This window comes from Rhincodon typus, chromosome 29 (assembly GCF_021869965.1).
Source record: "Rhincodon typus isolate 14 chromosome 29, sRhiTyp1.1, whole genome shotgun sequence".
Classification (NCBI taxonomy): domain Eukaryota; kingdom Metazoa; phylum Chordata; class Chondrichthyes; order Orectolobiformes; family Rhincodontidae; genus Rhincodon; species Rhincodon typus.
Window position 1 is genome coordinate 1837213 of NC_063360.1, and position 13952 is coordinate 1851164.

At 38.8% G+C, this 13952-nt stretch overlaps 1 protein-coding gene across 2 annotated transcripts in view; it reads left to right on the plus strand.

Annotated features, from left to right (window-relative positions):
• LOC109915172 (pre-mRNA-splicing factor CWC22 homolog) overlaps nucleotides 1–13952 on the plus strand; it is a 63560-nt gene that overhangs the window by 14995 nt on the left and 34613 nt on the right. For both annotated transcript variants that reach the window (XM_048614337.1, XM_048614338.1), the window contains 4 exons: nucleotides 2713–2774; nucleotides 4263–4302; nucleotides 11358–11778; nucleotides 12792–12841. In XM_048614337.1, coding sequence (XP_048470294.1) covers nucleotides 2713–2774; nucleotides 4263–4302; nucleotides 11358–11778; nucleotides 12792–12841 — 573 coding nt within the window. The remainder of the gene's footprint in view (nucleotides 1–2712; nucleotides 2775–4262; nucleotides 4303–11357; nucleotides 11779–12791; nucleotides 12842–13952) is intronic.

Genomic DNA, 13952 nt, shown 5'->3' on the forward strand with positions numbered 1-13952 from the left:
CCTAACAATATGGAAAATTGACCAGGTATGTCCTGTACATGTTATGGACCACACCAAACCCCCTTCAAATATATCGAGGAGATAGCCTAGACCCTAATAGTTATCTTACTTAAAGGCAAGTGTGAGGTGCTATGTTCAAGATTTAATTTGATTGATCATATTACTCGGCTTTAAGCAAAACAAGCTTTATTCTTTCACCCAGTTAAATCACAAACAAAAGAAAGATCAATTAGTATAACTAGCAATTGGAAAACTTAACAGAATAGTGGATTATATACTACTAAACATTAACTGTTCCAACATAATAACATCCCATAAACACACGCTTAGCAAAGACAAATTAAGTAAAATAGATTGTCTCACATGAGATATTTCTCCTGTCTAGGAAAAAAGAACCCTAAGAGAAAATTTGGGCAAAGAGAGAGAACTCCAGCTTTTTGCTGTGGCCGAGAGAGATGTATGACAGCTTCCACAGCCAACTTCAAAATCCCAACAACTGAAAGCTAAATTAAAAGCCTAGTTCAGTGGAAGCCTGACTCCACCCATTCATGGCTGCTTCTATTGTTCTAACTTTTTTGAAAAAGAAACCCAGGGCCTTACCAGCTGTTTACTTTATTCACTGGGTGGCACAGTGGCTCAGTGGTTAGCACCACTGCCTCACAACATCAGGGTCCTGGGTTAGATTCTACTCTTGGGTAACTGTCTGTGTGGAGTTTGCACATTCCCTGTGTCTGTGTGGGTTCCTCTGGGTGTTTTGGTTTCCTCCCACAATCCAAAGATGTGCAGGTTCGGTGGATTGGCCTTGCTAAATTGCCATAGTGTCCAGGGATGTGCAGGCTAGGTGGGTTAGCTATAGAAAATGCAGGGTTTCAGAGATAGGATGGGGGGGTGGGTCTGGGTGGGATGCCCACTGTGACTCAGTGGGCTGAATGGCACACACTGGAGAGATTCTATGAAATTAATCTCTATGAAATTAATCTGTTGAATGAAAGAAAACTTGGAAGAGACAACTTGGCACCTTTGGCTGAAAACCGGTCTTCAAAAAAAGACCAGGACAAAATGCACCTGTTAAAGTCATAGTACCATCATAAATGCAAAAAGCAGGACAAATCCAACCTGACCAATTACTGCCCTATAGGTGAAGTGACAGAAGGTGATTTAGGGCATACTGCCTACATAGCTAGCTTCACGCCAGCACTGAAATTAGGTACCACATGACTCATTTCTTTGATAGGCAGAAGGTCTTTTTGGTTCGACAACAGCATCCTGTTGGTGACAAAGACCATGAGTATTGTTACTGCATAGTGACAGTTTGAAATAATCAGCTTCACTTCTCAGAAACGAATTGAGACCTCATATTCCGCTTGGGAACCCTGCAGCCCAATGGGCTCAATGTGGACTTCACAAGCTTCAAAATCTCCCCACCCCCCGACCTCATCCCAAGACCAGCTCAGCTCGTCCCCGCCTCCTTGACCTGTCCGTCTTATCTCCCACCTATCCGCTCCTCCCACCTCACTGACCAACCCCACCCCCACTTCCTACCTACTAGCCTCATCCCTGCCTCCTTGACCTGTCTGTCTTCCCTCCCACCTACCCGCCCCTCCCTCCCAACTGACCAACCCCCATCCCAACTCCCTACCTACACTCACCTTTACTGGCTCCATCCCCGCCTCCTTGACCTGTCCGTCTTCTCTCCACCTATCTGCTCCTCTATCCACCTTCCATCATTGCCTCCCCCTCTCTCTATTTATTTCAGAGTCCCCTTCCCCTCTTCCATTTCTGAAGAAGGGTCTAGCCCCGAAACATCAGCTTTCCTGCTCCTCTGATGCTGCCTGGCCTGCTGTGTTCACCCAGCTCTACACCTTGTTATCTCAGACTCCAGCACTGGCAGTTCCTACTACCTCTAGGCTGAAAACTAGATGTTTTGTATTAGAAAGGTACTCTGTTTCCTTTCATCTTAATCAGAATAAAAATTTACCAGAGAACATAATGTCGGAAATTAACTGATGTATGTCAGATTATCCCAGAATCTAAATTGCTACATGTAAAACCTTGGCTAGTGTAAAATTGCCTTACTTATTGTGTGCAATGTCTTTTGGGTTTCAAAAATTTGAATGGAATTGACACCAATTTGAAACAATTTGCTTGTTGTTAAATCTTGCAATGCTGTACATTTATCTGAGGTAGACTGAGCAATTTTCAGGACTGGAAATGGCAGTCTTGGGCCCATTTAAGTTTGCATAGTATATAACGAAAAGTGCTCTGGTCAATGTAGCCATGGAGAATGGTTTTGATGTGCCCTGTTTCAGCATCAAGTATGCATGGTGTGCAAATGGCTTGAGTCCTATTTACAAGGCTGTTGGTCAGGCCAGTCTTATACTGCATGGAACTGTTGGCATCCCAGTGATTGTGTTGTTTGATCTGTTGATTTTAGTTTAGCAGTAAAACCTTTAATAGTGAAGTCTTGACCTTTGGTTCTTTCTGTTGCTCACTGGAAAATTGATCTCTTTTTAAATGTTTTGGTCTCTACGGGGTGCATAACAAGGCAAAGAGCAGGGAAGTGGGAATGATTGGGTAACTCTTTGAAAGCACAGGCACGGTGGGCTTGTAAACAACCCTTTGGATTGTATAATTTCATGAACGAACAATGGTTTCTGACTTACGACAAGATAAATTAACTGGCTAAAATGCTTCATTTGCTTTATTTTTTAGGATGCACTATGGTGGGTGAGATGGTAGAAGATTGTAGAGAACAAAATTCTGAAGAGCAGCATGTAAGTGAATTCTTAGAGATGAATTGAGAAATCCAGACTAAAAACTGTATGCTTTATCTTAGAAAGGCACTCTGTTTCCTTTCACCTTAATGAGCACAAAAGTTTACCGAGAAAGCATAATGTAGAAAATTAACTCATGTATGTCACATTACTGAAGAATCCAAATTTCTACAGGTGAAACTTTTGACTAGAGTTAAGTTGCCTTATATATTGAGCACAGGGTGTTTTGCATTTTAAAAATGTCAATGGGAATTGACACCAAATTGAAATAGTGCTTCCAACTAATATCCTCATCTAGTCTTCTCAGGTAATTTGTTCAAAATACGTCTGTGAGAAAATTGAGAGCCTTCAAACAATTCCTAATTAGGGCTGCTATTGTCTTAGAAATAACTGGCATTTGGGACATCAGAGAGCTGGCCCTGATTGTTCCTCACACTGATATCCAATTAATGCATTAGGAAGCAAAAGTTTTACAAGGGTTTATTATGAATTTATTGTTTAGTACAAACACTAGGGCCATATTACTATGCAGAGGCCAACTCCCTAAATGAGGAAGAATCCAGCTCTTTATTTTTAATCAGTCTGTTCAGAGATGTTATGCCACACTTCTCCACAGGTGAGACTTGAATCCAGGCTTTCCTGGCTCGAAGTAGGGCAATAATACTGTGTCACAATACAAAATCCAATGAGCTTACCCTGCTCTCAACCAACACTGGAGTTGTTCTGGTTTATCCCTAACAGGAGCACTGCCAGGTCATAGAGTAATCAGCAACCATTGCGTCGACCGAAGGTTGGCCGAATATATTATTCTTTTGATTGGAGGACAAATGTGTCTGTCACTGTGACATAGCACTGCCAGGTAGAGATTCTGCACATAAAAGGTGACTATCTTTCAGTGAGGATTTAGGGCAGGATTTGGACTTCGTTAGGCCATACCCACTATTTTAAAAACTGAGAGATTTAAAGAAGCCTCGCAGTACAGTGGTTCAGTGGTTGGTGCTGTTGCCAGGGAGCCAGGTTCGATTCCAGCCTCGTTTGCATGTTCTCCCGTGTCTGCATGGGTTTCGCCCACTGCTCCAGCTTCCTCCCACAGTCCAAAGATGTGCAAGTTAGGTGGATTGGCCATGCTGAATTACACATAGTGATCAGGGATGTATAGGTTAGGTGCGTTAGCCATGGAAAATGCAGGGTTACAGGAATAGGGTAGGGGGATCGATCTGGGTGGGATGCTGTTCAGAGGGTTGATGTGGACTTGTTGGGTCGAATGGCCTGTTTCCACACTGTGTCTATTAAAAAAAAATGCTGTTAGCACTCAGTCAGAGTTCCACAGCAACTGTTGCTGCATCAGAGTCTGTGACCATAAATCTTTGGCTGGTCACAACCTAGAGTTTGGGATGCTCTGCTTTATGCAACAATGTAAATAACATATTTGTCAAATACATTTGTATTTCTGTATCCATAATTTATTGGTGTTCCCCTTTCCTTTAGGAAACTAATATACTATCAGGACCAGCACGTGTTACTGGAGGTAAGCCATTTTGTGTTAGTATTATTTTGAATCCTGGTTGTGGCCCTTTGAACGTTGTTCACCTATGATCTCCTCAACCAGTTAGCGCTCTGTGACATAGTAGTTGATAACTTTAGTGCGGGAGAAATATAATATTAGTTTGCTATAACCACGACCCAAAAAAGAGGCAAGAATCATACATTTATATGATGCAGAAGGTGGCCATTTGCCTCAGTATATATGCGCTGACTGTTTGAAATAGATATCCCATTAGTTTTACTAATTTCTTTCTTACATCCCTGAAATTTTTACCCCTTTAGGATAATATCTAATTCCCTTTTGAAAATTAGTATTGAATCTGCTGCTGGCATCCTTTCAGGTACTGCATGCCAGATCATCATAACTAGCAGATAATTTTATTAACCAATTGCCATAAATTTGTGTCCCCTGGTTATTGATCATCCGTCTACCATTGGGAATAATTTTGCCTAAATTATGTCTTTAGGATAGGATATAGGAAAATAGGAGATTTGATCAAAATCATGAGGGGCCTGAACAGAGAATATGGGGAGGAATTGTTCCCATGAGAGCAAGGATTGAGAACTAGAGGAATTTAAGGTAATTGACATGACAATTTTTTTTAATGCACTAACCTGGAGAGAAAATTTGATGGTCATAGGGAACTTGAATCTAGGTTATTAAGATACATAATAAAAGGAAGTAGTCCTAACACTGACCCCTGAGTACACCACTCATATCTCCCTCTGATCTGAAAAACAACTATTCACCACTACCCTTTCTGCTCTTTACCCGATTTCGTAACTCATCAGCCAGTGCACTTTTAACCCATGGGCTTCTATTTTACAAATTGACCTGTTATGAGATACTCTGAAAGTATTGCACTCAACGTCACATGCACTCCCCTTCTCAACCCTATCCGTTATTTCGTCAAAGAACTCACTCAAAGTAATGAAACACCATTTTCCTTTAACAGATTTGTGCTGACGATTGTTTACTAACATGTATTTTTACTGGTACCAATTTACTTGCCATAAATTAATAATCAAAAATTTTTCCTCTTCCACCGTTCTCCTGAGCAGCAAGTTCTGGATTATTACCACTGTAGTGTTCTTCCTACTATTTCCCCTTCATCTCTTGTCCAAGATTTTAAATCTGTGTACCCTAGTGCTTGTACCAGCAGTTAATGGAAATAATTTTTCTTTGACCACCTTATCTAAGTCTTAATTGGTCTCAGCCGTCCTTTGACAATCCTTTTACTACTGGTGAAAGACTTTTGAATTTCCCTTAAAGTTACCCACTAGTTTACTCTTCCATTCTTACTTCCTTATTCAGTTCTGCCTGTATTTTTTGTATTCAGTTTGATGCTGTACTAAATTATAAACTTGGCATTTGGTATAAGTGTGTTAGGTTTTGTGCTTCAATTTAATCTTTGCATCTTTAATCATCCTAAAGGTCCCTAGTTTTGTGGGAGAGTTTCTAGTCTGTCTTTAACGAGTTGCTCTTTGAAGATTTAACATTTCAACTGTTTCAGTTTTATCTGCCACTCATTGATTTCAATCCCCCTAGGTGTATTGTTGGGTTGAAAATGCCTAATGAGTTCTTTAAGGTCTGATCAAAATGATTACAAGAAGACATGTGCTTTGATATAAAGCAACATTATTAGCTTAATCAAATTTAGATATATGCACACTAATGAGTGCATCTATTAGCTTAAACTACTTTAGACTTACTCAACAAGTGAATCTCACTGCCTTCTGCCCACTGCGGACTCCCGGGTGATAGCTGGCACTTGGAGCTGTACCTCAGTTTCCGCAGCACTGGTCCTTGAACCTCAGTCCGATGGTGAAAGATCCCTGGCCCCGGTCTCACAAACCCAGTCCAATGGTTAAAGGTCCTCTCAAGCGGAGAAAAGTCGCACATATTATGACTATTCTGAATCTGATTTTAAGTGCTGTATTGCCATTCTGAGTACTTTTCCCAACAATTCCTTTGTGATAAACAGTTGCAGGTATCACTGCAAAACAGCCTGCTCCCAAACAAGGCAAGGTCATTGCAGTTGCCTTCCAACCAAAGCAGGCTTTCACACTAAGCTTGTTTTTCATGCATTTTCCACCAATTGTTTATTATCATGTCCATTTAACCCTTAACAATATGGTTTGGAGATATTTTTAAGTCTAACGCTATGCTGCAGCCCTGGATGTCTTCAAAATAGATGAACAGAAGACCTTACATAAGGATGCATGTGTTGTTCAAATAATTCACCCCCTGACTCCCGAAAGCCTGTTCATCATCTACAAGGCACAAGTCAGGAATGTAATGGAATATTGCCCACTTGTCTGGAGGTGAAAATTCCAACAACACTTGAGAATCTTGATTGGCACCACAGCCACAAGCATCCACTCTTTCCACGGCTGATGTTCAGTCGCAGCAGTGTGTACTATTTACAAGATGCATTGCAAAAATTCACCAAAGATGCTCAGACAGCACCTTTAGTGCATTTTCACTATGCATTCCTGCAAGTTAGTTACTTCAGATGTAACTAGCACCTGTGCACACTGACATCAGTATCCCAACATCATGCCACACATTCTTAACTTTCAGGCAATCTTTTTGAAAGATCAAAGTTGGTGGAGGATGCCTACGTATGCTCCTCACCTGGTCCCAATGTTCCAGATAGTGACGAAATCATCCAATTCAGTTCCATCTTAAAAACCACATTGGCAAAGGCTCACATATCTCCAAGAGAAAACTCTTATTGAATTTTACCTACACTTGGATCTCATTGGATATATTCCATTTAACTATACCTAAATGAGTCATACCCATGTCTGTTTAATGCTCTGTCAGTTTTTCACTGTTAATATTGTTTTATTCTTAGTGACACCCCCATTAATTACCAATATAACTGAGTCAGGAACTCTGTAGAAACTTTACTGTCCAGTTTAAAAACAAAAAGAAGCATGTTTTCATAATAGCTTTAAAAGAGACAAATAAATATGATTACTATGTGGTTTCAAGCATGACCAAATTTTGCTTATTTGGTCTTTCTTACAAAAAAAACAGTTTTCTCAAATGTAACTTGCTAGATGGTACTCCACTTTTCTTCTTTCAAAATTATTCCAACTCAAAATAGAAAAGTAGATTCAAAGATTTCTATCGTGTACAGCGCCTGCAGTGTTATTGGGCTGACAGATTTCAATAGAGGTCAATTTATTTCATCCTAACAATTTATCCTGTTTTTTCCTGATACAAATTACACCTAGACTGTTACCATTGGCTCCCATTTTAAATTAAACTTTAAAGATTTAAATTTACTTTGCCTTTAAAATTCAATTGAATTTCTCATTGCATGCCTGAATTAGAAACTTATATCAGATAATTTTATCAATCCTGACTTCAGAAACAATTACATCTAGGTTTGGTGGTTTTAAACAGTACTGTTGGATTGAGATTCCAATGTTTGTAATCAGTTTGGGGTTCTCCTGATTTCAAAGACTTTGTCTTCACTAGAATTCCAGCTCCCTCACTGTGTTCTTGAAACCTGTTCAAAAACAAAATAAATGGCTCCAGAAGAAGCCCTATAAATTAATAATATTCAAACAACACATCTCACCCACTGAACGTGTGAGAAGTTTTAAAACTGTCAGCAGAATGAGTTAACTCTGCTGGTTTGAGAAGGGATGGTGCCCACATCGCCAGCTGACTTCATGTGCACTATTCAAAAAAAAACTGTCCTGATAATTTCAAACTGGAATTTTAAATTTCTCTGTGGTCATTTTAAAAAAAAACTTTCCTAGTTCGTTCTTTAAGACCACTTTCAAAAAGAAACAATAAGTGGACACAGAAAAACAACATTCCTCATTTCAAATTCGGAGTTCAAATTTGATGGCTTCCAAAAAGGTTTGTCTATGTTTTGAGAAACCATTTTTTCTTACTATGTTTCGTACAGCAGTTTTAAAAGAAAACACTTGTTAAACTTTTTGTTGAAATAAGGTTTTGAAAGTCTTGCACCTATGATCACAGAATCATAGAATCTCTACAGTGTGAAAGCAGGCCTTCAGGCGCATTGAGTCCACACTCGCCCTTCGAACTGCATCTCACCCAGACCCATTCCCCTACCTGTCCCTATCACTCTACATTTCCCATGGCTAATCCACTAACCTGGTCACTGGACAATTTAGCATGGCCAGTCCACCCAACCTGCACATGTTTGGACTGTTGGAGGAGACTGGAGCACCCAGAGGAAGCCCATGCAGACACAAGAAAAATGTGCAAACTCCACACAGACAATTGCCCGAGGGTGAGATTGAACCCAGGTGACTGACACTTTGAGGCGCCACCGTGCTGCCACTACTTATGGACACTTATGTACACGATGCTTATGGACTATTCCTCATTTTATTACTGATTTCAGTTGAATGTAAGGGATGCTTTCTGTGTAACCATCATGGAAACGCTCTGTGAATACAGTCTAATTTTCATAGAGGTCTTCTTTAACTTCAGTGGGGGAAAGGGACTTTTTGATCTCTTCCCGAATTGTGCCTAAGTGTTCTACTTCTTTATCCACCACTTCCAGGTCATGGGTAACATTATACTTTTACTTTGTTTCGCTACACAGGGATAGAAACGTGAGCGAAGCACTGTGAGATATATTCTCAAGGTTACCTGCCCTGTTTTGCAAGATAACAGTCCCAGCTGCTACCTGTTCACAGATTTCTGACTGGCGTGTTTTGATTTGTACTATGTCAGGGGAGGAGTCCGTTTCATCATCAGTTTCAATATCGATACCCAGTTGGTTCAGTCACGCTGAGGGTATACCCGCAGCCTTTTCCACCTATTACACATAATGGGTACAGTGGTTTCATGTTGGTAATCATTTTTACCCTGCAGCTGTTTTACCAATTCCTGCACCTCTTTATTTTCGTTATCCAACTGTAAAGCACATAAATGAGCATAGTAGGCTAACTTATTCCAGACTGTTTCTAACTCAGTTGTTCCTTTCATGACCTTTTTCAAAAGCCTGTCAAGAACACACTCATGATTATTATGGCATAATACTACAATTTCTAGTACAGCCCCTGCTGCTGATGATCCTAACTTTTCTATTAAGCTATCTATCACTCATGTTTTCAAATATGCCAGTGACATGATAATTTCAATGAAAGTCTGCTGCTTCTCGCAGCATCTCAAACTTAAAGCCAATTAAATCATTACTCCTGTGATACGTTAGTTAATTAGATAAAGACAGTATACAACTGTGACAATTAGAATGGTTCACTGATACTAGAGGACAAATAGGCTGTCAGTACAGAATGTTTCGGTCATGTTAAAATGGTGGGGGCAGCATCCTGCTCTCTAGCCAAGGTGTTAGGGAACCGTACTCTCAGTCTTGTCCCCATCCTTTTTCCTTCTTAAGCATTTTGCTCATATCCTACTCGTGTTTGTTAGGCTGAAAGTGCCTAACAGGTTCTTTGAGGTCTGATCAAAATGAATACAGAAGACACATGCGCTTTGATATAAAGTAAATTTATTAGCTTAATCTAATTTAAGCATATACAAACTAATGAGTGAATCTATTAGCATAAGCTACTTTGAATATATTCAACAATCTCACTGCCTTCTGCCCATCACTGACTCCTGGGTGATGGCTGGCACTTGGAGCTCTATCTTGATTTCCATAGCAACAGTCCACAAACCCCAGTCCGATGGCGAAAAGTCACCCCAAGCTGTGAAAAGTCGCCAATATTAATACTACTACTACTGTTTGGAGTAATTATTTTTAAACATAAGACTACACTAGTCTGGAACCCTTCTCAACTCACTGAAATCAGCTCTCTTCCAAGCTGAATATTTATTTTTCTATCTTTTCCAATACTTTTTCATAACTACTCAAAACCCACTATTGTTTCAAATGCACCCTCACTGAAGGATGCTTCTCTTCTCCCCTGCTTAATTTAACAGAATTAGAACTGTTATTACTTCCTTACTGTTACTTCCTTCTCATTATACTGGAATATTTTCTGGTCAGCAAAGAGAGGCATTCCTCCTCACTTCTTTGCCTTTTACTTTGTCAGTTTCATAGCCTATGTTAAGATAATTAACATCTTCCATTTATCAGTCCTCTGAAGTTTGTGTGTGACAACAGTGAAGTGAAAATTGGAATTTAAAAATTAACCTGTTCAGTGACTTGAGTTTAATGTTTTGCCTGTGATATTTTCTGTCCCAGTAGGAGAGAGATTTTTTAGCTTACATTTGTTTTGCAATTTTAAGCAAGCCATGGCTTTTCACAGGAGCATTATATACAAAAAAAGTGACATACAGCAATAACAATGAGATGTTAGGACAAGTGATCAAAAGCTTGGTTAGAGGGTTAGATTTTGATGACAAGTTTAAAAGACAAAAGTGAAGTGGAGAGTAATATCTCACTGTTTGTTCCAAAATGGCATTCTACAAAGAGCCAGAGTTGTGATTTACAACCTAGTTCTGGTGATATGCATGATATCACAAAGGTATGTAATTAACCACAGAAATCTTGTAGAAATGAAGTGATTGGCCAACATTCTTTTGGAGAAAGAATTATTGTACAAATCAAAATAAATCAATAAAGTATGGTGAAAGTGTGTGGGCAATTTGAGATGAGTAAATAATTAAATCCAATGAATCTACATTACTCATGTATATACCAATAGGCATTTTGTATTGAAGAAATTAGGAGGACCTGAGGTTTTAGCACTGGTATGCTGTAAATTATATGTAGGTGTCGTGATTGCAAATAATTTAACATCATCTGTATTAGAGAGACTTTGGACGTTTCACATTATGCATGTATGGCATATTAATTTGTGAATACAGTGTGTAATACACTTGTTGAGTTCAAGAATTTATAGGAATGTTTTCAGTTTTTAGATGTAAAATGAACTAATCTTCTGGTTTGCTGATGAATTGGATTTTTGAGATTTTTAAAATTAATTTTTTACAGTATAAAGAAATATGAGTGCTATGTGTACATTTTCTGTAGCTAAAGTATGTAAACATGCTCTTCTATTCTCCTGTAGAAAAGGGAACCACAGCAGAGGGTTCAGGAAAAGCTCATAGTTCGGTTCCTGTGGAGACTCCCTCTGAAGACCTCCAGCTATTGGCGCAATACATGATCATCACAGACACCTACCAGGATGAGGATCATTCCTTAGCTGAGCTGCAAGTGGAGGATATGATTACACTGGATATGGACAATGATGTGCAGCTGAATGCACCCAAGATGGACTCTGCACAACTCATGATGGAAAGCGCAGGCATCAAAAAAATGTCTGTGACTGGAAACGCACGTGCGATAGGAGAATTGAGCTTTGAGAGTACAGAGAAAGAACATTATCCAGGAACTGAGCAGAACAATGGCAAAACCGTAAAAGATGAAGGTTTTGGCAAAGCCAACAAGAAGGATCGTTTGATTGTAGTTGGCTGTGAACCAAATAAGAGGTTTGCTTCTTTGAAATGGCGGGCCTTTTCGTGCTGTTTTAAAGTTCTTAATTTATTTCCTATTAGGTTAGAGGCTGCATCATTTTTTATTTATTTATTCTCCTCTAAACCATATGCTATGAAGCATTTTGCTAGAAAGAATGAGGAGAAGCAAAATAAAGTAAATGGTATAATTGTCGAAGTGGTAAGGGAGCTTGCAGTTTTTGAAGGTGTCAAGACAAGTTGATAAGGTGTCAAAACAACATACAAATTCCTGACTTTATAAATAAATAAATATAATACTAAAGCAAGGAAGATACACCATACCTTTGTAAGTCAGTGGTTGGGTCTCATCTCGGACATAGTGTTCATTTCTTCTGGGCATTAGACTTTAGATGATTTTCAAGGCTGTGGTGAGTTACAGATGTGGGTTACTAGAATTATGTCAGGGTGAAGGATTTCTCATCGTGATGAGAGTAGAAAACTGGAATTGTTCTACAACTATTAAGAGGAGCTTGCGTAGACGTGCTCAAAGTTACGAGCGGTAGAACAAATGAGGAAACTTCCTTTTGGCTAGAAATTCAGGCAGAAAATGCAGGTTTTAGGGATTTAGCAAAATACTGAGATTAGAGGGTTTCTTTTAATATGTTATGATCTGAAATTCACTGCAAAAGCAAAAAAAAAGTTCAAAAATGAATTGAATGAATTATTTGAATAGATGTGTCAGACTATGGGGTTAAAGGAAAGGAGTCGAACTACTTGAGTAGGCCTTATAAAAAGAGCTGACCCAGGCACAGTTGACCAAATGTCCTCTTCCTATGCTAGATGTTTTCTTATATTGTTTATAGCTGGTAAATGAGATGTTTTTGAAATATTTTAAAGTAATCATTGACAGTAATACATAACTTTTTTTTAACAGGAGGTTTGGAGAATTTGTTTTAAGGCCTAAATAAAAATATTGGCGGTTAAATCTAATATTTTGTGAAATCGTTTATAAGCTTTATAATTACTGAAAACCGATTTTGTATTTTCAGCTCAATTAGGGATGGCAAGCATGTTAATAATGAAGTTAATCCATTGAAAGGTAAGCATAGATTATTCTCACACAGTTGGTAATTGGAAGTTTGTCTTGAATGATGCTTTTAAAAGCAATTTTCTCATTCAGTCGCTGATGTTTGCATTGCTGGTTTGACCAGCATTAATTGCCTGTCCCTAATCGACCAGAGTATAGTTAAGAGTCATCCACATTGCTGAGGGTCTGGAGTCCCATGTAGGCCAGACCAGGTAAGGATGGTGGTTTCCTCCTTGAAGGAAATAGTGAACCAGATGGGATTTTCTGACAATCGATAACCGTTTTGTGGTCATCGTTAACTTCTTAGTTCCAGATTTTCATTGAAATCATGGCAGGATTTGAACCCGGTTCCAAAACATTACCTAGGTCTCTGGGTTAATAATCCAGTGATAATACGATGAGGCCATCATCTCTTCAATTACTTGTGTATATTCTCTTTGTGTAAAATACTTACAACCAAAATTCAAAGCACAGTGGAATGTAAAAATTGACAACTTACTGTCTATAGTCATCTAACTGCACCTAATTGTGTAGATGTTACAGCCAGGACACATTCAGAAAGACTTTATGTTTATATAGGTTTTGAACATTGCTAGCAGCTAAATGTTATGAGTAAGATTTTTAAATACATTTGAAGTTCTTTAATTAGTGTTTTACTGAAATGTGTAAGAGTTCAGAATTTTGTTCCATTTTTAGGAAAATAAACTGTCATATTTACCACTGTGTAAGCTGCTGTTTCTTCTGTAAGTGCACTGTCGTATCATAACTTTTGAATCTTGGTGATTGTAGGAGGCAACAGGACTCTAATCATGTTGTATTTGATGTTCATGATACTTAAACTTAAAGACCCTATTGGACCTCTTTTGTTTGGCTACATGTGTTTCAAGTGGATGAAAAATTAAGAAAAGAACAGCTATCTTGCATTAAATCTTGCTTTCTGCTGGCTAAATTGATCCTATATGCAAAGTAGTCAGCAGTCCTTGAGTATTACTGAAACTAAGTTAAGCTTGGTGGGCCAGGTCTGGTATTAATCAGTATTTATTAGCTTAGCTGAAAGTTTGATATCTGTTAGTGGCGTTTTGACAAGGTATTTGAGGTGGGAAGGATGGGAAGTACAGAGAAG